At 43.3% G+C, this 27,145-nt stretch overlaps 1 protein-coding gene across 1 annotated transcript in view; it reads left to right on the plus strand.

Annotated features, from left to right (window-relative positions):
• The window catches only part of LOC109888630 (sphingomyelin phosphodiesterase 3-like), a 48,571-nt gene extending 24,319 nt beyond the window's left edge, over window positions 1-24,252 (plus strand). Inside the window, exons 2-8 of the mRNA XM_020479792.2 lie at window positions 10,424-12,144; window positions 17,052-17,127; window positions 18,186-18,344; window positions 18,507-18,596; window positions 19,867-19,930; window positions 20,062-20,221; window positions 20,678-24,252. Of these exons, the coding sequence (XP_020335381.1) occupies window positions 10,768-12,144; window positions 17,052-17,127; window positions 18,186-18,344; window positions 18,507-18,596; window positions 19,867-19,930; window positions 20,062-20,221; window positions 20,678-20,779 (2,028 nt within the window). The 5' untranslated portion in view covers window positions 10,424-10,767 and the 3' untranslated portion in view covers window positions 20,780-24,252. The remainder of the gene's footprint in view (window positions 1-10,423; window positions 12,145-17,051; window positions 17,128-18,185; window positions 18,345-18,506; window positions 18,597-19,866; window positions 19,931-20,061; window positions 20,222-20,677) is intronic.
• The last annotated feature ends 2,893 nt before the right edge of the window (window positions 24,253-27,145 follow it).

Consider the following 27,145-nt stretch of genomic DNA (forward strand, 5'->3'; position numbering starts at 1 on the left):
TATCTCTCCTCTGCACTTCTCTCTATCTCTCCTCTGCACTTCTCTCTATCTCTCCTCTGCACTTCTCTCTATCTCTCCTCTGCTCTTCTCTCTATCTCTCCTCTGCTCTTCTCTCTATCTCTCCTCTGCACTTCTCTCTATCTCTCCTCTGCACTTCTCTCTATCTCTCCTCTGCACTTCTCTCTATCTCTCCTCTGCACTTCTCTCTATCTCTCCTCTGCTCTTCTCTCTATCTCTCCTCTGCTCTTCTCTCTATCTCTCCATCTCTCCTCTGCTCTTCTCTCCTCTGCTCTTCTCTCTTCTGCTCTTCTCTCTTCTGCTCTTCTCTCTTCTGCTCTTCTCTCTTCTGCTCTTCTCTCTATCTCTCCTCTGCTCTTCTCTCTATCTCTCCTGCTTCAGCTTGTGCGTGCAGATTTGCTTTCTCTAATTTCATAAAAAGGTCCAGTGTTGTTGTACTCTGTTTTGATCATCTAGACACAGCATTAACACATCACCCTAAAAAGTAAGATGAATTAAGCATATTAGATATAATTAAAATATATTACCCTAGTGTCACGATCGCTGTCGTCGTGGAAATGACCGGACCAAGGTGCAGCATGGTGGGCGTACATTTCTTTTATTGATAAATGTCGCCAACAAAACAAAGAACAACAAAATGACCGTGAAGCTTACTTAGGCTATAATGCCACTAACAAAGACAACTACCCACAAATACAAAAGGAAAAAAGGCTGCCTAAATATGATTCCCAATCAGAGACAATGATAGACAGCTGTCCCTGATTGAGAACCATACCCGACCAAAACATAGAAACAAAGAACATAGAGTTTCCCACCCGAGTCACACACTGACCAACCAAACATAGAGAATAAAAAGATCTCTACGGTCAGTGCGTGACAGCTAGCTGATTCAAAGCTGGTAGCCAAAGCACAATCAAAATTATCATTGCTAAAACAGTGCCTATAGAGAGTATTAATGCTTATTCCAAATGTTGTCATGTTACAGACTGATTTCAAAATGGATTAAATATATTTTTCTCACCCATCTACACATAATACCCCATAATGACAAACTGAAATCATGTTCTTAGACATTTTTGCAAAATGATTGAAAATGAAATATAGAAATATCTAATTTCCTGAAGGATTCACACCCCTGAGTCAATACTTTGTAGAAACACCTTAGGCAGCGATTACAGATGTGAGTCTTACAGGGTAAGTCTCTAAGAGCTTTCCACACCTGGATTGTGCAACATTTGTCCACTATTCTTTTCAGAATTCTTCAAGTTCTGTCAAATTGGTTATTGATCATTGCTAGACAACCATTTTCAGGTCTTGTCATACATTTTCAAGTAGATTTAAATCAAAACTGTAACTGAGCCACTCAGGAACATTCACTGTCTTAGTGGTAAGTAACTCCAGTGTAGATTTGGCCTTGTGATTTAGGTTATTGTGCTGCTGAAAGATTAAATAATCTCCCAGTGTCTGGTGGTAAGCAGAATTAACCTTGTTTTCTTCTAGGATTTTGCCTGTGTTTAGCTCCATTCCTTTTTTTTATCCTGAAAAACTCCCAGTCCTTAACGATTACAAGCATACCCATAACATGATGCAGCCACCACTATGCTTGAAAATATGAAGAGTGGTATTCAGTCATTTTTATTGGATTTGCCCCAAACATAACACTTTGTATTCAGGACAAAAAATTATATTGCTTTGCCAAGTTGTTTTGCAGTATTACTTTAATGCCTTGTTGCATGTTTTGGAATATTTGTTTTCTGTACAGGCTTCCTTCTTTTCACTCTGTCAATTAGGTTAGTATTGTGGAGCAACTACAGTGTTGTTGATCCATCCTCAGTTTTCTCCTATCACAGCCAATAAACTCTGTAACTGTTTTGAAGTCATCATTGGCCTCTTGGTGAAATCTCTAAGTGGTTTCCTTAATCTCCAGCAACTGAGTTAGGAAGGACGCCTGTATCTTTGTAGTGACTGGTTGTATTGATACACCACCCATAGTGTAATTAAACACTTCACCAGGCTCAAAGGGATATTCAATGTCTGCTTTTTGTTTGTTTTACCCATCTACCAATGGGTGCTCTTCTTTGTGAGGCATTGGAAAACCTTCATTGTCTTTGTGGTTGAATCTTTGTTTGAAAATTCACTGCTCGACTGAGGGATCCTATAGATACTGTGTGGAGTACAGAGATGAGGTAGTCATTCAAAAAATTGTGTTAAACACTATTATTGCACACATAGTTCATGCAACTTAGTATGTGAACTAGGCATATTTTTACTCCTGAACTTATTTAGGATTGCCATAACAAATGGGTTGAATACATTGACTCAAGACATTTCAGATTTTCATTTTTAATTCATTTGTAAAAAGTTTTTGGGGAAAAATATATATTTTCACATTATGGGTAATTGTGTGTAGGTCAGTGACAAAAAATATCAATGTAATCCATTTTAGATTCAGCCTGTAACACAACAACATTTGGAAAAGGTTAAGGGGTGTGAATACTTTCTGAAGACACTGTACAAGGGATTTTTGAAAGCCAATTATGTTGCCTCAATATAAATAGTAGTAATTACAGGTGTGATGCTGCAGTGTCATTTGTGTAAAGCACATAGGGTTCAGAATGGAGAGCTATCTCTGTGTCTTTTGTGTAAGCACATAGGGTTCAGAATGGAGAGCTATCTCTGTGTCTTTTGTGTAAGCACATAGGGTTCAGAATGGAGAGCTATCTCTGTGTCTTTTGTGTAAGCACATAGGGTTCAGAATGGAGAGCTATCTCTGTGTCTTTTGTGTAAGCACATAGGGTTCAGAATGGAGAGCTATCTCTGTGTCTTTTGTGTAAGCACATAGGGTTCAGAATGGAGAGCTATCTCTGTGTCTTTTGTGTAAGCACATAGGGTTCAGAATGGAGAGCTATCTCTGTGTCTTTTGTGTAAGCACATAGGGTTCAGAATGGAGAGCTATCTCTGTGTCTTTTGTGTAAGCACATAGGGTTCAGAATGGAGAGCTATCTCTGTGTCTTTTGTGTAAGCACATAGGGTTCAGAATGGAGAGCTATCTCTGTGTCTTTTGTGTAAGCACATAGGGTTCAGAATGGAGAGCTATCTCTGTGTCTTTTGTGTAAGCACATAGGGTTCAGAATGGAGAGCTATCTCTGTGTCTTTTGTGTAAGCACATAGGGTTCAGAATGGAGAGCTATCTCTGTGTCTTTTGTGTAAGCACATAGGGTTCAGAATGGAGAGCTATCTCTGTGTCTTTTGTGTAAGCACATAGGGTTCAGAATGGAGAGCTATCTCTGTGTCTTTTGTGTAAGCACATAGGGTTCAGAATGGAGAGCTATCTCTGTGTCTTTTGTGTAAGCACATAGGGTTCAGAATGGAGAGCTATCTCTGTGTCTTTTGTGTAAGCACATAGGGTTCAGAATGGAGAGCTATCTCTGTGTCTTTTGTGTAAGCACATAGGGTTCAGAATGGAGAGCTATCTCTGTGTCTTTTGTGTAAGCACATAGGGTTCAGAATGGAGAGCTATCTCTGTGTCTTTTGTGTAAGCACATAGGGTTCAGAATGGAGAGCTATCTCTGTGTCTTTTGTGTAAGCACATAGGGTTCAGAATGGAGAGCTATCTCTGTGTCTTTTGTGTAAGCACATAGGGTTCAGAATGGAGAGCTATCTCTGTGTCTTTTGTGTAAGCACATAGGGTTCAGAATGGAGAGCTATCTCTGTGTCTTTTGTGTAAGCACATAGGGTTCAGAATGGAGAGCTATCTCTGTGTCTTTTGTGTAAGCACATAGGGTTCAGAATGGAGAGCTATCTCTGTGTCTTTTGTGTAAGCACATAGGGTTCAGAATGGAGAGCTATCTCTGTGTCTTTTGTGTAAGCACATAGGGTTCAGAATGGAGAGCTATCTCTGTGTCTTTTGTGTAAGCACATAGGGTTCAGAATGGAGAGCTATCTCTGTGTCATTTGTGTAAGCACATAGGGTTCAGAATGGAGAGCTATCTCTGTGTCTTTTGTGTAAGCACATAGGGTTCAGAATGGAGAGCTATCTCTGTGTCTTTTGTGTAAGCACATAGGGTTCAGAATGGAGAGCTATCTCTGTGGCTTTTGTGTAAGCACATAGGGTTCAGAATGGAGAGCTATCTCTGTGTCTTTTGTGTAAGCACATAGGGTTCAGAATGGAGAGCTATCTCTGTGTCTTTTGTGTAAGCACATAGGGTTCAGAATGGAGAGCTATCTCTGTGTCTTTTGTGTAAGCACATAGGGTTCAGAATGGAGAGCTATCTCTGTGTCTTTTGTGTAAGCACATAGGGTTCAGAATGGAGAGCTATCTCTGTGTCTTTTGTGTAAGCACATAGGGTTCAGAATGGAGAGCTATCTCTGTGTCTTTTGTGTAAGCACATAGGGTTCAGAATGGAGAGCTATCTCTGTGTCATTTGTGTAAGCACATAGGGTTCAGAATGGAGAGCTATCTCTGTGTCTTTTGTGTAAGCACATAGGGTTCAGAATGGAGAGCTATCTCTGTGTCTTTTGTGTAAGCACATAGGGTTCAGAATGGAGAGCTATCTCTGTGTCTTTTGTGTAAGCACATAGGGTTCAGAATGGAGAGCTATCTCTGTGTCTTTTGTGTAAGCACATAGGGTTCAGAATGGAGAGCTATCTCTGTGTCTTTTGTGTAAGCACATAGGGTTCAGAATGGAGAGCTATCTCTGTGTCTTTTGTGTAAGCACATAGGGTTCAGAATGGAGAGCTATCTCTGTGTCTTTTGTGTAAGCACATAGGGTTCAGAATGGAGAGCTATCTCTGTGTCTTTTGTGTAAGCACATAGGGTTCAGAATGGAGAGCTATCTCTGTGTCTTTTGTGTAAGCACATAGGGTTCAGAATGGAGAGCTATCTCTGTGTCTTTTGTGTAAGCACATAGGGTTCAGAATGGAGAGCTATCTCTGTGTCTTTTGTGTAAGCACATAGGGTTCAGAATGGAGAGCTATCTCTGTGTCATTTGTGTAAGCACATAGGGTTCAGAATGGAGAGCTATCTCTGTGTCATTTGTGTAAGCACATAGGGTTCAGAATGGAGAGCTATCTCTGTGTCATTTGCACATCAAGATACCAATATGATCGATCTGAATGCTATGCAGAGGGAAATTGATGGGAAATTCCTCAGATTGTTGTATAACATGCATATACATCATTATCATCTTGGCAAAGTGGCACATACTCTATATTGAAGACAGAATAGTTCACAGTTATTAATGCATTACTTCAACAAGCACTGATAGTTTCATATAGCAAAGAAAATATAAATAAAAGTGTCGATTTTGTATTTATTTTTTGTTTCTCTGTAATATTACTAGCCACCTAGCAATTTTATGAAGTTGACTTTAGCTAGCCCAGATAGGTTCCCAATTTCACAAACTCATACCCAAGAAGTCATTTCAGGCTATCAATCAAGTTAGTGTAGTTAGCTTGTCTAACTATCTGAGCTGGCATGCCTGCTGGCAAGGTTGTTGGACTTAAGAAAATCAAGCAATAATTAAATGTACTGAATAAGATTCAAATTGCTTTCAGTCATTTACACAGATTTTAGCATCAATGCAGCATTTTTTTTAAATAACCATTAGTCAGGAGGATACAGACAACTCAAGAGGTATGCTTAGATTTGCAGACACCTTTTTTTTTTTTTACATAGAATTAAGCATAATGATTATGGCTCAAGATTGCAGGAAACGGCTGTTTCAGGTGTCTGAAAAATGCTACATTCTCCAACCCCCTGTCATGATGCCCATGTCAAGACAGCTAAGAAGAGTTCACATTGTAATGGTTCGTCATCGGACCCAAACATACTCCCAGTCGTCCCCACTGCCATTTCAGCCCCGAGGAGAAGGTCACAAACAGCCCCTGGTGGGAGCTGCTACTGCTGCAGCCTGCACTTCACTCCAACATGGTCATGGTCATACAGTATATATAGGCATTGATTTTAGTATTGGCAAATTGACTTAGTCTCGTAGTGAGGAGCCTGTAAAACGTAGCTAGATTCATAAACATATTTTGGGGGAATTCTGACATTTATTGGAATAAATGACCAAACTATAAAACTAGCTAGCCAGCTATGGGTAACTGTAGCTAGCTACCTGACAGGAGTGCTAGCTATATACGTTATCTTACTAGGTATATCAATAGCTTTAGGTTGGTTGTTTTTAAGCTCAACATCAAGATTTTCACTAAGGACGCTGCCTCTCAGATCATAACTCTCCCTCGCTTGGGCAAGAGACATTTAAGGCACTTGGATGTGACGATGTAAAACGTAATTCAAGGGCTGAGGGTTTAGGGTCGAGGGCTGTCTACTTTGAGTTTGAAACTCAGCCAGGGTCTATTTGGGGTTGAAATGATAAACATAGCTGTGTTTACACAGGCAGCCCAATTCTCATATTCATTTCCACTAATTGATCTTTTGACCAATCACATAGATCTTTTCACATCAGATCTTTTTCAGAGCTGATCTGATTGGTCAAAAGACCAATTAGTGAGAAAAAAAAGATCAGAATTGGGCTGCCTGTCTAAATGCAGTCCATCTGTCCTTGATGACATAATGCATGACGTTACACAATATGACAGAAAGTATGGCATTAGCCATAGTGACAAACTGTGAGGGCACACATGATGACACAAACAGTGACCTTACACATAATGAGACACCATGTAACCAGAGATGGTTTATAATCTTGTAACAGGCTTTGATGCAACCTACATGACCTAATTAAGAGAGCTAATAGCATCAATATATCAATTTCTGATCTATTGACAGTTTTTCTTGGCGTCAGTCCTAAAGGGACTCTGCTTTGGATGTTAAAGTTGTTATCCTCAAAAATGAATTGACAGGGGCTGCATAATTCATTGGCGGGAGCTGCACAGTGCTTTCTTTTTCTTAACACAATTACATTTTTACATGATCCTGATTGATTCAGAGTTGGGCATCTGCATTTTTCAGCATGTTTTTACAAAAATATAGATTTTTCCGCAAGGACATATACAAGATTCTACCCTCCACAACATAACCTCCACTCGAAATCAAAACTCCAAACCTACAACCTGGTTTTGGACAAAATTACTAGGAAGCATTTCTACTACCAATGATTCTTATTTCCAAGGTCTAAACAGCAAATGGTCTGGCAAACCGATGACCAGCAAAAGAAGCACAAGAAACCTGAAAACACCATCCAACCTGGACCTGAGTGAGTCATATTTAGTCTGAAGCTACTTTTAAAGCCAAGAAGAACAACACATTACAATGATATATTTGACTTTATATGGACTGAATGCTAAGTTGAGGCTGCAAAGCTTCCTAGGACAGAACAGATCAGATCAATTAGCACTCAAGTGTGAAGTGAGAGGTGTCAAAGCCTCCCAAATGCAGAGGCCTTTGAATCCCCTCCATCTGTGCAGAGGTCATTACCATACAGCAGCCCCTGGATTCATCTCTATTTTGAACTGACATGGAGCCAGGACACTTCAATTGTAAATTACTTCAATAAGAAACAGTATTGTTGCTTTGATCACATCAGAAGATATCCTCCTCGCAATCTCCAAAATACAACAGCCACAGGACAACTTTGTTTGGACATCGTAAAAGACCATTTGCCGAAACTGAAGAGATATAGCTAGCTAGTACCTCCATTTACACGTGGGAAAAAACGGTGGACAGAGACTTGATAGTTACGTTAGCTAGCTAGCTGGGGTTTTCTACAAGGAATCTGCCTCTCGAAAAAAGCTTCTTCCACGTGGGTGTGACACCTACTCCCATTGACTGCTGCACTGTTGATTCCACCTGCGATCTTTTCAAGTTGTTATATTTGTTTCTTGTGCTTTATGCTATTTGCCTCATGACTATGAACTTGCTTGTTTACCCAACCATGGGACAGGCTATGTTTGTTCCCACACTCTGGACTCTGACTCTCTATTGGCTGCATCACCGCCTGGTATGGCAACTGCTCTGCATCTGACCGTAAGGCGATACAGAGGGTAGTGCGTACTGCCCAGTACATCACCGTGGCCAAGCTTCCTGCCATCCAGGACCTATATAATAGGCGGTGTCAGAGGAAAGCCCATAAAAATGTCAGAGACTCCAGTCACCCAAGTAATAGACTGTTTTCTCTGCTACCGCACGACAAGCGGTAACAGAGCGCCAAGTCTAGGACCAAAAGGCTCCTTAACTTCTTATGGCTGCAGGGGCACTATTGAGTAGCTTGGATGAAAGGTGCCCAGAGGTGCCCAGAGTAAACGGCCTGCTCATCAGTCTCAGTTGCAAATATATGCATATTATTATTAGTATTGGATAGCAAACACTCTGAAGTTTCTAAAACTGTTTGAAAGATGTCTGTGAGTATAACAGAACACATATGGCAGCCAAAAACCTGAGAAGAAATCCAAACAGGAAGTGAGAAATCTGAGGTTGGTGGATTTTCAAGCCAGGCCCAATTGAATTCACATTGGGATATGAATGAAGTTGCACTTCCTAGGGCTTCCACTAGATGTCAACCGTCTTTAGAAACTTGAATGAGGATTCTACTGTGTTGTGGGACTGAATAAGAGCTGAATGAGTCAGCTTACTGGCAGAGAGCCATTTCCTGGTCACGCGCATTCCACATGATATTGAGTTGCGTTCCATTCCTCCTCAAGACACAAAGGAATTCTCCGGTTGGAACTTTATTGAAGATTTATGATAAAAACATCCTAATGATTGATTCTTTACTTATTTTGAAATGTTTCTACGACCTGTAATACAATGTTTTGAAGTTTTTGTCCGAAGAAATGCACGAGCGTTTGGATATGTATACCAAACGCGCTAACAAAAGTAGTAGGACATAAATAATGGACATTATCAAACAAATGAATAATTTATTGTGGACCTGGGATTCCTGGGAGTGCATTCTGATGAAGATCATCAAAGGTAAGGGAATATTTATCATGTCATTTCTGGTTTCATTTCTGGCTAATTGTTTTATATTTCTGAGCGCCGTCTCAGATTATTAAATGGTATGCTTTTTCCGTAAAGTGTTTTTGAAATCTGACACAGCGGTTGCATTAACCTCTCTGAACCACCCATACCGGATCTGGGATAATTGTCATCAGCAACGCTGAATAGCATAGCACCACAGTCAAATAATATTACTAGAAAATATTCATATTCATGAAATCACAAGTGCAATATTGCAAAACACAGTTTAGCCTTTTGTTAATCCACCTGTCGTCTCAGATTTTGAAATTATGCTTTACAGCGAAAGCAATACAAGCGTTTGTGTAAGTTTATCGATCGCTCGACAAAACAATAAGTACAATTAGCATCAGGTAACTTGGTCACGAAAATCAGAAAAGCAATCACATGGTCCAAGCACACCAAGACAGTCGTGAAGAGGGCACAACAAAACCTATTCCCCCTCAGGAGACTGAAAATATTTGGCATGGGTTCTCAGATCTTCAAAAGGTTCTACAACTACACCATCGAGAGGACTGGTTGCATCACTGCCTGGTATGGCAACTGCTCGGCCTCTGACCGCAAGGCACTACAGAAGGTAGTGCAAACGGCCCAGTTCTGGGGCCAAGCTTCCTGCCATCCAGGACCTCTATACCAGGTGGTGTCAGAGGAAGGCCCTAAAAATGGTCAAAGACTCCAGCCACCCTGGTCATAGACTGTTCTCTCTGCTACCACACAGCAAGTGGTACCGGAGCGCCAAGTCCAGGTCCAAGAGGCTTCTAAACAGCTTCCACCCCAAAGACATAAGACTCCTAAACATCTAGTCAAATGGCTACCCAGAATAACACTCCAGGTTGTGCTGAATATGGTTTGGTTGCTCTGGGGTTAGGCTGAGGCCAGTGACCCTCCAGTGTTGTTAAACCCTCAACTGTTTCAATGAATGAATTAACAATTCATGATTTATTTATACAGAGTGGATTGCTTCCCTTTTTCACTCAACCTCCATTCATATAAGGTTACCCCACTGATTGCCTCCTGTGTCTAAAGATCGTTTACAGCACTGTTATTTGCTATGAATTCTGCTGATTTATAAACCATGTTTTGTCACGAAAACCAATTGGGGTTTTTGTTGTGTTATAATAAAAACATGTCTCATTTTGACTGTTTCAACACACAGACACACCCATGAATCTCTGTTTTGCTGTAGTACATATTATGGCATGCACACAAGCCTATCAGAAACAATGTACTGTATCTGTGAAGCAGTATTTCTAACCATTGGGGGACATTAGTGAAATTAAGACCCATTTTGCTGACCACACTTTTCATCACAGTGAGTCATTGCACAGCTAATTCCCCTTCCATTTATTCTCTCCCTATTTCTCTTATACATTCTCTCTCTCTATCTCTCCCTCTATGCTTCTTTCCTCCATCTTCTATCTCCAGGTTCTGATGCTGAGATAGTGGTGAGATCTACTTCTTCATAGATCCGAATCCCTGATCAGTCCATGGAACCTTTGTGACTGCAGCATTTAGTTCCACGTCGTCAAGATGATCACCACCCAGAGATTATAGTTCATCCTTCCTCCATTGGAGGGCCACTGTTAAGAGGGGAGGGGGAGGATAAAGGAGCCTCCTGTCGTCAGAGAAAGAGCTTCAGAGCCTGCTGGTGAAAGCAAAGGGAACCATGTAGTGTCTTTTTCTCCACTCAGGGGGGAGGGTAGATTTGAGTTTAGTTTTTTTCCCCATTGATTTTAGTGTAAAAGTGTTTTATGTGAGCCAGAGAAGAGATGGTCCTCCACACCTCTCCCTACTCTAGTGCCTTCCTACGGTGCCTCAGCAGCCTGTCATGGGGCTTCATCTTCCCCTGCTACTGGCTGCTGGACCGCCTGCTGTCCTCCTGCGTGGCAACCTCTCTGGAGAAGCGTCGGCGCTCCCAGGACCCCTGCTCCTTCGTGACTCTGTATGTACTGGTGTCCACCCCGCTCTACCTGTTGCTCCTCCTGGCCTCGCTGCCCTTCGCACTGCTGGGCTTCCTGCTGTGGGCTACCCTGCAGGCGGCCCGCCATCCCTATCTCTACACCCACCGCCGCCCAGACAAGCACCAGGCCGAGCAGGGGTGTGTGGCGTCACTGGCCGACTGGAGGCCGCAGGGCCGCAGCTTCTGCTTCGGCAGTTCCAACGTGTGCCTACTGCCAGACTCCCTGGCACGCTTCAACAACCTGTCTGAGACCCAGCGCCGTGCCAGCGAGGTGGGCAAGCGCATCCGTAACGGGGCCAGCCGGCCGCAGATCAAGATATACATCGACTCCCCCACCAACACCTCCATCAGCGCAACCTCCTTCAGCAGCCTGGTCACAGGGTTCCGACGGACATCCTCCCTGGGCCAGCGGCCCGACAACACACCCGAGGCCGAGACCGAACCCGTAACCGACTGCCCAATACACACTGCAGGTTCAGACTGCCCAATACACACCACAGGTCCAAACTGCCCCATACACACTGCAGGTGCTGACTGCCCCATACACTCAAAAGGGGACCAGGGCTCCTCAGATTGTCCCGTCCATGTAGCTGGTGGAGAGGACACACCAGAGTGCCCCCTTCACACTGCTGGTTCTCAGAACAACTCTGACAGTCCACTGCACACCACAGGGGCCCAGAACTCCCCAGATTGCCCCATGCATGCCTCAGGGGTCCAGATCAGTATCAGTGCCCCAGAGCCAGACCCCCCAGAGGCCGGGACAGGGAGTCACCAAGGGGAAGGTGATGCAGAGAGCCTGACAGGGGGGGTGTCTTCTAACAACACCCTGTCCCACCGCACCTCCATGTTCAAGAAGCACACGGGTCGCAAGCGGCGCCAAGGCGACGACGGATTCGACCATGAGATCTCTGCCTTCTTCCCTGCCAACCTGGACTTCCTGTGTCTGCAGGAAGTGTTTGACCACCGGGCCATGTCCAGGCTGAGGCAGCAGTTGCACCACTACTTCCCCTACATCCTGAGTGATGTGGGCCGCTACGCCTGGAAGGGCTGCTGCTCCCGCTTCAAGTTCCTGAACAGCGGCGTCATGATGGCCAGCCGCTATCCCATACTGGACGCCCACTACGAGTGCTACCCCAACGGGCGAGGGGAAGACGCCCTCGCAGCGAAAGGAGTCCTCTTTGTCAAGGTGAGGTGTTTTTTCTCTGTCTATCCTTATGATAGCATTGGCAAGTGCTGTAAATACATCTCTGTCAGTGTGTAAAAGGCTGAAGGAATAATAATAATAATTAGGCTAGTACTTTTCAACCCGGTGAGTTTTACCAATGTGTTACTGCTTCTTATTGGGCCAGACTTTTGGTGAAGGACTTAAATGTCCTCCAGGCTGCATCCTCACTTCTGGCTGCTTTTTGAGGTTGGATCTGTTTCCTCTTTTGTTGGACAGATATATTCAATCTAACTGTCGCAGAAACTCTGTGAACAAAACGAAGTTGAATTATTTAGGCATAGTCCCCTGTACCCTTGGCTTGGGGGGGATTTTGAAATTGAACATCTCTCTTGAAATCCTGGCAGACACCAGGACAAAAAATGAATGTATTTTATTCCTTTTATTCGGTCTCAAATAAAACTGTAGGCCTTAGTTTTCATTTGAGGGTTGCAGATATGTGTCTACCCTCTGTTCAAAGGGTGGTGTCATTTCAGCAGTTTTTGCGATTCCCATATTTTTGTATTTGATTATAATTAGGTGGGCTGTCTTTTTATACCATGACAGTATTTCTGAAGTTCTCAAACAAGCAAGGTCTCATTTTGTATGTTGTAGTGACACTAAAACAGTTTCAAGAACGACATTTGAATTAGCACAGGGCAACAGGAGCTTATTGAGCGTATTTGATCTTCCTGTTTAAGGATAATCTTCTATTACAGCTGTCTTTGGGCTTTCGAGTTGCTCCAAAACTACAGATTCACAACTTTTCCTAAAACATACATTAAAACATACATTTGGCTAGAATTTTAGTCACTCCCATTCCCAGCAGTGAGCTATGGTAGTCTGCTGCCGTAGCAGCGCTGTGCCGTGTGCTGTGGGTGACTGACGAGGCACTGTGTGTTGACTTCATTGGGGAGAATGATGACAGGCAGATCGGAGAAGAGTTTTAGTTTAGTGATCACTAATCTGCGTGGCTGAGGCTTTGTGGCTGGGGCTGAGGCTGTGTGGCTGGGGCTGAGGCTGTGTGGCTGGGGCTGAGGCTATTGTGGTTGGGGCTGGGGCCTGGGGCTGTGTGGCTGGGGCTGAGGCTGTGTGGCTGGGGCTGAGGCTGTTTTGGTTGGGGCTGGGGCCTGGGGCTGTGTGGCTGGGGCTGAGGCTGTGTGGCTGGGGCTGAGGCTATTGTGGTTGGGGCTGGGGCCTGGGGCTGTGTGGCTGGGGCTGAGGCTGTGTGGCTGGGGCTGAGGCTGTTGTGGTTGGGGCTGGGGCCTGGGGCTGTGTGGCTGGGGCTGAGGTTATGTGGCTGGGGCTGGGGCTGAGGCTGTGTGGCTGAGAATGGGTCTGTGGCTGTAGAGATGGCTATGTAGGGAATAGAGTGCCATTTGGAATGCATCCCTGGTTCTGGCTGGGCTTCAGGTCCTGCTGGGGCAGCTCAGCCTGAAGGTGGTGATGGATCTGAAAGACGCTAGAAGGTTGACAGGCCTGCTAGATACTGTAGGCACCAAGTAGTTCTACCACTCTGACACCCAGGTTTGATACCTGCCCCTGCTAGCTATTGCTTCAGATAACAAGCTCACATGGTGTTGCCTCTAAGTGCCTCCTTCCCTCTTATCCAGGGTCATTCTGGGTCACCATCTCACTGTCTCCAGAGCTGTAGTATTGACCCCTAGCTGCAGGGTTCTAATACAGGTTCTAATACAGGCTTCAGCAGTAGCGGTGTGTGCGTAAAATCACAGAGGAAGCCAAGCCAGTAGAAAAGCCATATTACAACCTATGTTGTGATATTTGCGTTGTTTGCTCTATAACCGTTAGTTCATACGCCACAGTGATATACAATAAGGCTGTGACAACAAAACGGCAACAGTCACACAGTGGCGGAATAAATTCAACTAAACATACATGTGTTTCATCACAAAACCTGAGAGCAACATCTTTCCGCAAAACTCCACAAAGCAAATATTGCATGTGACAAACTGTTATATGACCATCAGCATGGTCAAGCAAGTTAATGTTTTCGACAGTTTACTAAACAACTAGTGTGTGTGTGTGTTTGTGCTTGCACAAGTAAAAACATTTTTTTACTCACCCTACTTGTAGACTAGTTGAGTGCCAATACCATCCTCCACTCTCTATGGCTCTGTCATAGGCTACCTAGTTAAAATGCTTGCTAACCTAACTTTCCCGCGTGGGTAACAATGAACCAGCTAAGTTAGCTAGCTAGTTAACCTGAGCCTACTAGGCTAGATATTGAACTTCAATCCTCTCAGGCCAGTTAATTTATGATTAGATCATAATCGTCATCATAATCATTGGCATGTACAGAGGATTAAGTCAAAACCACATCTAAATCCCCATCTCTATCCATGGTTTAGGAAAGTGCCGATGTAGCAAGCTAGCTACTGCAGGACATCAACACAAGCAGGCCAGAAACTAAAATTACGTTTTGCTTAGGATGTGATTTGATTGTTTTGAAGCCAAATCCAAACTGGCCTCCCTTGGGGGCATTTCGCTGCACCAGGACAACCCACAGTTGAGTTCAGCTCAACACTGATTGGCTAATTACTTTATAATTCTTTTATCAACCGAGGCCAAATGCTTGCTGACATCAATCATCAAATGCTACGGCCGCAACATGTCATACTCTTTTGGTCCAGACAGCATCAGATACATGGACTACACATACTGAGACAGAGGGGTGCTGTGATAAAAAATATATATATATTGGTGAAATATTTGGGGATGCCTTGCTTCCCTTGGCATCCATGAATACATGCCACTGGGCTTCAGAAACAATTATGTATCCCAGGGATCTTTCTCTCTAAGCTTGGGAGTCTTGTGACCAAATCAATATTACATGGTCATTTCCTCCAACAGTCTATGGTGTAAGCAGACCTACATGAAGTGAAAGTGGCAGATTTCACTTCCAATACAAAGTGACAGACTCAAACATTACAAAGACATGAGCTCTGGAGACAAAAGGAAGGAGGGAGGAAGGGAGGGAAGGAGGGAGGAAGGGAGGGATATGGGGAGGAGAGTGTGCAGAGATATTAACTTAATTAAAAATGTCTCCCTGAAGAGTGAGCAACCCAGTAATTAAATAATTTGAGTCTCAACAATTAGCCCTCTATTTATTATTTAAAACCGCAAAGGACAAGGGTGAAGAAGGTGTGTGTGTGTGTGTGTGTGTGTGTGTGTGTGTGTGTGTGTGTGTGTGTGTGTGTGTGTGTGTGTGTGTGTGTGTGTGTGTGTGTGTGTGTGCGTGCGTGCGTGCGTGCGTGCGTGCGTGCGTGCGTGCGTGCGTGCGTGCGTGGTTTGAATTACAGAGAAAACCTCAAAACAGGGCCAGGCCCACTGAAAGCTCACATCAAATGGAAATCAATTAAATAAATAAACCCATAGCTTCTCCTCTCAGTGCTGAGGTCGACTCCATTTGTTGATTTAAATCACCTTCCCTCCTGGTGGATAAAGGGCTTTGCTGTTACTCTGCATGTGTCAATGTGAAAGTCTATTTAAGCATTGAACACAGTAATGGTGTACTGTAGAGGTATTGGCCCCTCTCTCTAGCCTCCATGATGAGAGAGACAAAGGTCTGGGTGCAGGAGAATTTAAAGTGGGTCACATATCTAGTCCTTTGGAATCACATGGACCTTTTACTCTGCTACTAGTTTAGTCAGTTCCAATTATAATAATCATCATTATAATATATTTATTTTCTCACACAGCCTACATAAAACACAAACACACAGCGACACACACACATGTGCACACACACACACATTTAAGCGCAGACACACACACACACAAGAGGCCCGAGACACATACCCCTGATTCCCTTCAGGCCTGTTGTCAGTTTCAGAGCACACACTTACCCAAGCATGGATAAGCCTCTGAAATATTCATACACAGGGATACAGTCAGGGAAAGAGAGAGGAGATGAAAGAGAGAGAGAGGGAGAGGGGGGGGGGGGGGGGGGGGGGGGGACAGGGACATGGTGAGAGGGTTGGGGAGGCAGCAGCTCCAGCTCTACAGACGGGTCAGGGACAGTACAGTGTGTCAGGTTATGGCTAGACATAGAGTTTACTGCATCTTAATTGAGTTAATGTTGCAAATCTCTGTGGGGTGGAAATGTCACTGAATTTTTTATGTTTGAGGTCTAAAATGTAAAGCTTGCATTTCATATTACAGTCTAGCTAAGTGGGTTAATGCTTTATTGGCCCTCAGCATTTACTGTGAGGGCCTTGATGGTGAGACCAAGCCAAGACTGCAATTCAGTGATTGGATGACTGCACAGTGTCTGAACAGAGAACTTGAATACACTGTAATCAAATCTAATCCAATTTACAATAGCCCTGATCACAGAGGAGACCTATTCAGAGATCTCCTCATAAAGGTCTTTAAAGAGACCTTTACTGATTCTGCGCGAGACTTCAGAACACTGTGTGTTTCCAACCCACACACGCAAATACTCTAATCGGCCCCTATACCCTACACCCCTCTGTGTAGTCCACCCATCCCTTACACTCAAGAGCACCAGTCCATCCATTCAGTATCCATTTTTTGGCCCAGTCTCACAGACCCAGTGTAATCTGCAGTAAAAGCCTCTCCATTCATTCCACTCTCATCATAGCCAATTCAGGGCTGTAAATCAAGACAGTGACGGACAGACTGTCTCCACTGAGGGGATTTCAAAGAGGGACAATGTCAGAGAAAAGAGTGTTGGAGAGGGGAGACGAGAGGGAGGGAGAGGAGACAGATGGAGGATGAGAGTTTTGGGATTGGGCCAATGACAGAGAAGGTGGTGTAAATGCGGTATTAAATGTTTTCTAATTCAATATTCGATCAACTTGTTGACAGAGATATTTAACTTCCTCTTTGTCTCTCCCTATTCTCTACAGGTGCAGGTAGGCACCTCCCATCAGGAGCAAAGAGTTGTGGGATATCTCACCTGCACTCATCTGCATGCCATTGAAGGTACGTTGAGAACAATACACATCCACAAAGCAATACATTTTGAGCTGCTTTTTTAATTGGATCCCAGCCATAACACTTATTCTCTCTAGTGTCTGAATGGGTCTATTCTGGCTCTGTGGATAATGTGAATATCAGAGAGAAATAGGACAAATGTTATAGAATAAAAAAAGGGTGTGAGTGTGATTGTACCTGTACAGGTGAGTGTGTGAACACAACAGTTGTAGGCAGATGGTTTAAGGTGGTTAGTGTGTAGTAGACTACTCAGCTTTCTACCTCGGTGTATAAGATAAATGGATGCATCAAACCCGCACACATCCTCTGTTCCCATGGAGACAAGCTCAAGCTGTTTTAAGTGTCAGGCCTATTTAAAGCCTCTGGTCTCTGGGTCTAATGTTTTACCAAGACAGATCTCTCTGCTATTTCAGGAGCCTCCCATGTCTCTGAGAGTCAGCTAATTATAGAACTACGGCTATTTCTAAAGACAACTTAAACATATGGGAGAGAGTACAAGAAAAGCCTCATTATGTTCTGGGTGATGCTGCACACCACAGTATACATCTTTGCAACGGGGCACTTTTTATTGCTGTTTGTTTTTCATGGCCCATTTTTCCCTTCTTACTGCTTGTTCTGTGTGTGTGTGTGTGTGTGTGTGTGTGTGTGTGTGTGTGTGTGTGTGTGTGTGTGTGTGTGTGTGTGTGTGTGTGTGTGAGTGTGTGTGAGTGTGTGTGAGTGTGTGTACTTGTGCATTTTACCTCTGTATATTTTGGCCTTTGCTGCTTGTGCAGGCAGAGGCAACTATTATATTACTGTCTACATTTAGAACACATGTTTGCATTGTCTTGTTGACTCATAAATGATCAGCATTGAATATACGTCATCCAGGGTTCCTGACAATCCCTGCTCTTCCCCCATACAAATATGTTTAGTAGCATGGTCATCCTCGCTGGCTTAGCTAAGCCACTCAATTGTTTTATTTCCATCCCCCACGCCCTCCCCTCTCTCTCCCTGTCTCTCTCTCTCTCTGTCTCTCTCTCCCTGTCTCTCTCTCCATCTCTCAGGAGATGCAGCTGTGCGTTGTGAGCAGTTGGATCTGCTCTTGGTGTGGGGGGCAGAGTTCCGCAAGATGACGTCCCGCCCCTCGGAGGAGAAGGGTCTGGAGGACCAGGTGGCCTTTGATGTTGTCCTCGGCGACCTCAATTTCGACAACTGCTCCTCAGGTAGCTAGCTGTCTGACTTCGTGAAAATCTTCTGTTCTCTGACATCCTGCAGAAATTGTACTTGTGGGTGTTGTACATATAATTTTATGTATCTAGACCAATGTCTGGTGGATCTGTACAGACAAGCACCTCTTTGTTTCTCATTGCACCCCTCTATTTCAGAGGATAAACTGGAGCAGCAGCATGCCGTCTTCACCCAGTACAAAGACCCATGTCGCCTGGGGCCAGGGGAGGACAAGCCTTGGGCTCTGGGTGAGTGGATAGGCTGGTTTGGGCTGGTACTGGAGGAAGTGGGTGTGCTCGTGTCAGGGAACTAGGCTTTGCCTCTTTAGAAAAAGCTTGATTTCCTATAGCAGCCAATCTGGGCACACACTGTGCAGACCAAAAATAAGTACAATAGATGCTGGCATAAACCTAGAGAATTATGGTCTGGAACCGAATCTAAAGGAGAGGGAACATTATCTAGGACACCGTGATGTTTGGCAAGTGCTATATGCTGTGAGAGATGTTGGCATATATTCAACCAAGCCAAGTTTTTTGTGCACTAGAGCCAATGTGTATATATACAGGAGTTTACAGTACTTCAGAAAGTATTCCTACCTCCTGAATTCAAAATTGATTCAAGCAATGTTTTTTCTTACCCATCTACACACACAATACCAGCTAATGACAAAGTGAAAACATGCTTTTGGAAATTTAGCACATGTATTGAAAATGAAATACAGAAATGCTTTGGCTGGTCCAGTCAAGGACTTTCACATTCTTGTTCTGAAGCCATTCCAGCATTGCTTTGTCAGTATGCTTGGGGTCGTTGTCCTGTTGGAACGTAAATCTTCACCCCCAGTCTAAGGTTGTTTGCACCCTGAAGCAGGTTTTCATCAAGGATTTGTCTGTTTGGCTCCATTCATTGTTCCCTCTATTCTTATCTGTCTCCCAGTCCCTGCTGATAAAAAGCATCCTAATAGCATGATGCTGTGCCTGGTTTCCTCCAGACATATCGTTTTGCATTCAGGCTAAAGAGTTACATTTTTGTCTCATCAGACCACAGACTCCTTCACGTGCCTTTTTGCAAACTCCAGGCATGTTTTCATGTGCCTTTCTCTCAGGAGTGGCTTCCGTCTGGCCACTCTCCCATAAAGCCCAGATTGGTGATGTAGAGTGATGTAGAGACTGTTGTCCTTCTGGCAGGTTCTCCAATCTCAGTCAAGGAACTATGTAGGTCTGTTAGAGTGGTCATTGGGTTCTTGGTCACCTCCCTGACCAAGGTCTTTCTTTCCAAGTTGCTCAGTTTGGTTGGACATCCAGCTCTAGGCAGAGTTTGGGGAGTTCCATATTTGTTTTATTTAGCCATGATGGAGACCACTGTGATCTTGGAAACTTTCAACACTCTAGAAATTGTTTTATACCCTTTTATACCCAGATAAACACTACCATTCAAAAGTTTGGGGTCACTTAGAAATGTCCTTGTTTTTGAAAGAAAAGCACATCAGAAAAACAGTGTAGTGTGTGTGTGTGTTAACAGGTACACTACTGGACACCAGTGGGCTTTATGACGAGGAGGTCAGCTCACCAGAAAGTTTACAAAAGTAAGTAAAACAACGAATATCAACACACACACACACACACACACACAGGTAGACAATACATATACACATATTAATATCTGTTGAAATTGTATGGTATTTTTAAGTTGTTTATTGGTTGTTTTTGTTGACAGAGTGATGGAGAATGAGGAGGGGAGGAAGGAATACCTGGTGTTCCCCACCAATAAAAACCACTGTCCTAATCAGAAGGGCAGAAAAATCCCCCTGAAAGGCAATGGGAGGAGGATCGACTACATCCTTTACAGAGAGGAGGTGCAGCAGGACTGGAAAGTGGTACGTAAACCCTGGCTAAAGACCCTGTAGATACCAAGGAGGTTGTGACGTAGAAACATGCAAAGAGAGGAGACTGAGCATCAAGACCAGATCAAACAAACTGGGAAAGGAGAGTTAGGGTTAGGTCAATGTTTTCATCATTAGAAAACCAAATTACTTTATTTGCATAGATTGCAAATCTGTGCAGGACAACATCTCGTACTACTGCTGTAGTTTTTCTCATTATCAATCGTTGCACTGAACTGCCCCCTTGTGATTAAACTTGGCTATGGCAGGAATTCTGGTCGACATACATTTTCAGATACACACAGTGGTGCAGAATATTATGATTTAAAATACACTGTGTTGTAATCTAGTATTATGCTGACTTTACATAATTCATCTGTAATCCCATAATGTTGTATCATGAAATTATTGTGGTGATGTCATGAACCTTATCACTGTCGCCACCTGCAGGACATTGAAGAGTTCAGCTTCATCACCCAGCTAGCCGGCCTCACTGACCACCTGTCTGTGGCCATGCGTCTGGCTGTGTCCACGGGAGAGGAGGAACCTTAGAATGGGGAGGGAAGAGAGAGAGAGAGAGAGAGAGAACGAAAGGGACTCAGGTCTGAGAAATACAGAGCTTGACAAAGAAAATAAAGATGGATGCAAAGAGGAAGAAAGAGAAGAGCAGATACAGAGGAATCATGTGATCCAGATGGAACCTGATGGAGAGAGAAAGGAGTGGTTGTTGTGTGTGTCAGAGGTCTGGACTGTGCCTAATGTGGATCTGAGAGACTGAGCCAAAGACTTAAACACACAGACAGTTTCAGTTTGACTCACGCACCTACAGGCCACCGTACTGTATCACCTCTGGTCCTCGTGGACTATCAGCTCCCTGATGATGGAGTCCCAATGATTGATTTACTATAAATAATTTCCTGTATTTAGGGACTATTTTGTTTTTAGGCCTCATTTATGTCTGACCTTTTTATGTTTTTACTTTTTGGGCTTGGAAGTGTCAAATCTTTGTTCTTAATTTCTATGATAAAAAATGGCAACATTTGTATGACTCATGGAATCTAGAGTGTAGCCTGGCTTTCTATGGCCCTCTGTGTTTCTCTGTTGGTGTTTGTTCTTGTCAATTGAAGGAACCTCAGCAAAAATGTATTTTTTTCTAACTCTTTCTAAAGGTTTCTATGGTCACTGCACCATCTTTGTAGGGAGTTTAAACACCTGCATTTAATACTTTACATTTATAATGGAGGAGTTGTATGAAAACCAACATCTTTGACTGAAAAGGGATGTTTTTGGGGCCACCACTTACAGGCATCTCATGTTTCAGTGGAGGTTGGTTGGTAGGTTGTTTGGCAGAGCTGAGAAGTGAGGAACACCTGATATGATTAGATAAGAGGAACATAGTTAGGAAGGCCTGGGTGGGGAAGTGGGGGGGTTTCTGCATGGAGAGGGTAATGAGGATTTCAGACTTCAATCCCTCGATAAGAGACTGTTTAGGTTGGAAGCCTGGTCTCCAGGGTGATAAGCATGTTCCCTTGACGATACAACCTCAAATACTGCCAATGCAATGTTTCTGCATGAAATGCCACCCTGCCAATACCCACAAACACAGACATTACAGACACAGACGGCACTCCTGCCTGCCTTGTTTGTGATCACACCTTTTTACTCTCTCACCTGTTCTAGCAGTATGGTATTGACTCTGTTGCTATTGCTGGCTGTATCACAGGACGATAAGGGATGTGCCTATGTGTGCAGGGCTGGCTTTGGGATATGTGATGACCCCATGTCCACCTTTAGCATGGTGCAGTTTTTATAAAGCTTATTCCTGGTTGTGGCCACAACAGAGGAGAATGTTTACACACCTGATTATTCGTTTCTGGTCAGTGAGTAAGCCTGGTCAGTCAGAATATCTCTGTACTTTACTAGCTATGTAAGTATAGTACCATTCAAAAGTTTGGACATACCTACCCATTCAACGATTTTTCTTTCTTTTTACTATTTTCTACATTGTAGAATAATAGTGAATACTTCAAAACTATAAAATAACAAATGAAATCATGTAGTAACCAAAAAAGTGTTAAACAAATCAGAATATATTTTCTATTTGAGATTCTTCAAAGTAGCCATCTTTTCCCTTGACAGCTTTACACACGCTTGGCATTCTCTCAACCAGCTTCATGAGGCAGTCACCTGGGATGCATTTCAACTTACATATGTGCATTGTTAAAAGTTAATTTGTTGAATTTCTTTCTTACTTAATGCATTTGAGCCAATCAGTTGTGTTGTGACAAGGTAGGGGTGGTATACAGAAGACAGCCCTGTTTGGTTAAAGACCAAGTCCATATTATGAGAAGAACAGCTCAAATAAGCAAAGAGAAACGACAGTCCATCATTACTTGAAGGTAACTCTGGGTCTTCCATCATTACATGAAGGTCAGTCAATCTGGAACATTTTAGTCGCAAAAACCATCTAGTTCTATGATGAAACTGGCTCTCATGAGGACCGCCACAGGAAAGGAAGACCCAGTTACCTCTGCTGCAAAGGATAAGTTTATTAGAGTTAACTGCACCTCAGATTGCAGCCCAAATAAATGCTTCACAGAGTTCAAGTAACAGACACATCTCAACATCAACTGTTCAGATGAGCCTGCATGAATCAGGTCAATGATGGCCAAATTGCTGCAAAGAAACCACTACTAAAGTACACCAATAAGAAGAAGAGACTTGCTTGGACCAAGAAACACGAGCAATGGACATTAGACCGGTGGAAATCTGTCCTTTGGTCTGGAGTCCAAATGTGAAATTTTTGTTTACAACCACCGTGTCTTTCCGAGACGCAGAGTAGGTGAACAGAAGATCTCCGCATGTGTGGTTCCCACCGTGAAGCATGGAGGAGGAGGTGTGATGGTGTGGGAGTGCTTTGCTGGTGACACTGTCAGTGATTTGTTTAGAATTCAAGGCACACTACCACAGCATTCTGCAGCAATACACCATCCCATCTGGTTTGTACTTAGTGGGACTATCATTTACAACAGGACAATGACCCAACACACCTCCAGGCTGCGTAAGAGCTATTTGACCAAGGAGGAGAGTGATGGGTGCTGCATCAGATGACCGGGCCTCCACAATCACCCGACCTCAACCCAATTGAGATGGTTTGGAGTGAAGGAAAACCAGCCGACAAGAGCTCAGGATATGTGGAAACTCCTTCAAGACTCTTGGAAAAGCATTCCAGGTGAAGCTGGTTGAGAGAATGCCAAGAGTGTGCAAAGCTGTCATCAAGGCAAAGGTTGGCTACTTTGAAGAATCTCAAAAATAAAATATAATTTTATTTGTTTAACACTTTCTTGGTTACCACATGATTCCATATGTGCTATTTCATAGTTTTGATGTCTTCACTATTATTCTACAATGTAGAAAATAGTAAAAATAAAGAACAATCCTTGAATGTGTCAGTGCCTCCAACCTTTTGACTGGTACTATGTGTACTGTATGTATGCCCACCTGGAGTTTCTACTCATCTATTAACGTTATCAGCTGGTTGCTTTTATACTCTCTAAAGCCTCTTTATTATTATCATTATTATTATTATTGGTAGGGTTTATCTTTTTTATCGATCTGCTAGTTTCTTATTTAGAATGCTGCAGTTCCCTGGTTTAGTACACAAACTCACAGAGATAAAATCCCTGTTGTGCTTGTTTGACTCTCCAATGCCTCAGCCTCTCTGGGGTTGGGCCTGTGTGAGTCAGGGATTGGGGGTCAAAGGGCAGGCAGAACTGCTGTAGCTGCATGCAGTGTGTAATGGCTTCTAGTCTCTCCACAGAAAATGCATCACCTTACTATTGTTTTGATTTTGTTTTCTAAAATAACTGTTACAGATGGGTTTTATTTCATTTTACTGGGAATTCTGCTTTGGTGTAGCCTTGTTTTCTGAGTGATGTGGCGGGGAATTTTCTTCCTCTTTTTAAGCTTCTTCGACAAACAGCTTATTTTCTTCTGCTTTAAAACAATTATTTTCCCCCTTTGAATCGCTGGCTCATTGTGTGTTAATTTGAGTGTGGAGTGTATGTCTAAAGTAGTCTCATTCACCAACGGTCATTCTCTGCCAAACCTCCAGTGGAAAACACCAGAGAAACTGCTTGTCTCGCTCTGCGTCCTCTGGGACTAAGGGACTGTGTGTGTGTGTGTGTGTGTGTGTGTGTGTGTGTGTGTGTGTGTGTGTGTGTGTGTGTGTGTGTGTGTGTGTGTGTGTGTGTGTGTGTGTGTTTATTTTCACAACCCCAAGTTGTGTAAATATCTCTGAATAACAACAATACAACAATTCAACAATTCAACAACAATTCATGGCAGTATCACATTGGGTAATCCAGCATACTACAGCATACCACAGCTCACACCGACCTAGACATTACATGGAACTTCCGAACTTCCAATCTTTCTCCCAGAGCCAGGATGGAAACAAAATGGCTGTCTGCAGATTCAAGTCATTTCTATGACTGTGTGGGTATACACTGAGTGTATAAAATATTAGGACCACCTGCTCTTTCCTTGACATCGACTGACCAGGTGAATCCAGCTAAAAGCTATGATTCCTTATTGATGTCCACTTCAATAAGTGTAGATGAAGGGGAGGAGACAGGTTAAATAAGGATTTTTAAGCCTTGAGACATTGAGACATGGGTTGTGTATGTGTGCCATTCAGAGGGTGAATGGGAAAGACTAAAGATTTAAGTGCCTTTGAATGGGGTAGTAGGTGCCAGACACACCAGTTTGAGAACTGCACCACTGCTGGGTTTTTCATGCTCAACAGTTTCCCGTGTGTATCAAGAATGGTCCATTACCCAAAGGACATCCAGCCAACTTGACACAGCTGTGTGAAGCATTGGAGTCGACATGGGCCAGTATCCCTGTGGAAGGCTATTGACACCTTGTGAAGACCATGCCCTGACAAATTGAGGCTGTTCTGAGGGGAAAATGAGTGCACTCAATATTAGGAAGATGTTCCTAATGTTTCTTACACTCAAGAGTATATTCAATGATATTTAATGAGCTTCACTGTCTTTGAAAGCTTGGCGTTACAAAGGGTAATTGTGGTTAGAGTAGAGCTACAGTATATAGGACTATGTAGGACTATCATGAACTTTACTCAGTACCAGGATATTCACCTGGGCAGCAGGTAGCCTAGCGGTTAGTAACGGAAAGGTTGCTAGTTCAAATCCCCAAGCTGACAAGGTGAAGAATCTGTCGATGTGTCCTTCAGCGAGGCAGTTAACCCTAATTGCGCCAGGGTCACCATTGATAATGGCTGACCCTGGCAGTGACCCACTCTCCGAGGGTGTCTCAGGAGGGAGTTGGGATATGCAGGTATACAGTACCAGTCAAAAGTTTGCACAAACCTACTCATTCAAGGGTTGTTCTTTATTTTTACTGTTTTCTACAATGTAGAATAATAGTAAAGACATTAACACTATGAAATTACACATATGGAATCATGTAGTAACCAAAAAAGTGTTAAACAAATAAAAATATATTTTACATTTCAGTTTCTTCAAAGTAGCCACCCTTTGCCTTGATGACAGCTTTGCACACTCTTGGCATTCTCTCAACCAGCTTCACCTGGAATGCTTTTCCAGCAGTCTTGAAGGAGTTCGAACATACTTTGAGCACTTGGTGGCTGGTTTTCCTTCACTCTGCGGTCTAGCTCATCCCAAACCATCTCAATTGGATTGAGGTCGGGTGATTGTGGAGGCCCGGTCATCTGATGCAGCACCCATCACTCTCCTTCTTGGTCAAATAGCTCTTACACAGCCTGTAGGTGTGTTGGGTCATTGTCCTGTTGAAAAACTAATGAACGTCCCACAAAGCGCAAACCAGATGGGATGGCGTATCGCTGCAGAATGCGGTAGTAGCCATGCTGGTTAAGTGTGCCTTGTTTTCTAAATAAATAACATACTGTACAGTGTCACCAGTAAAGCACCTCCACGCCATCACACCTCCTCCTCCATGCTTCATGTTGGGAACCACACAAGCGGAGATCATCCGTTCACCTACTCTGCTTCTCACAAAGATACAGTGGTTGGATCCAAAAATGTCAAATTTGGGCTCATCAGACCGAAGCACAGATTTCCACCGGTCTAATGTTCATTGCTCGTGTTTCTTGGCCCAAGCAAGTCTCTTCTTTTTATTGGTGTCCTTAGAAGTTGTTTCTTTGAAGCAATTTGACCATGAAGCCCTCAGTCTCCTCTGAACAGTTGATGTTGAGATGTGTTTGTTACTTGAACTATGTGAAGCATTTATTTGGGCAGCCATTTCTAAGGCTGGTAACTCTAATGAACTTATCCTCTGCATCAGAGGTAACTCTTGGTCTTTATTTCCTGTGGAGGTCCTCATGAGAGCTAGTTTCATCAAAGTGCTTGATGGTTTTTGTGACTGCACTTGAAGAAACGTTCAAAGTTCTTGACATTTTCCACATTGACTGACCTTCCTGTCTTAAAGTAAGGATGGACTGTTATTCCTCTTTTCTTATTTGAGCTGTTCTTGCCATAATATGGGCTTGGTCTTTTACCAAATAGAACTATCTTCTGTATACCACCCCTACCTTGTCACAACACAACTGATTGGCTCAAATGCATTAAGAAGGAAAGAAATTCCAAAAATTAACTTTTACAAGGCACACCTGTTAACTGAAATGGATTCCAGGTGACCTCCTCATGAAGCTGGTTGAGAGAATGCCAAGAATGTGCAAAGCTGTCATCAAGGCAAACGGTGTCTACTTTGAAAAATCTCAAATCTCAAATCTATTATATATTATTATTTTTTAAATACTACACGATTCCATATGTGTTATTTCATAGTTTAGATGTCTTCACTATTATTCTACAATGTATAAAATAGTCAAATTAAAGAAAAACCCTTGAATGA

This window comes from Oncorhynchus kisutch, linkage group LG4, assembly GCF_002021735.2.
Source record: "Oncorhynchus kisutch isolate 150728-3 linkage group LG4, Okis_V2, whole genome shotgun sequence".
In the NCBI taxonomy this organism is placed as follows: Eukaryota; Metazoa; Chordata; class Actinopteri; order Salmoniformes; family Salmonidae; genus Oncorhynchus; species Oncorhynchus kisutch.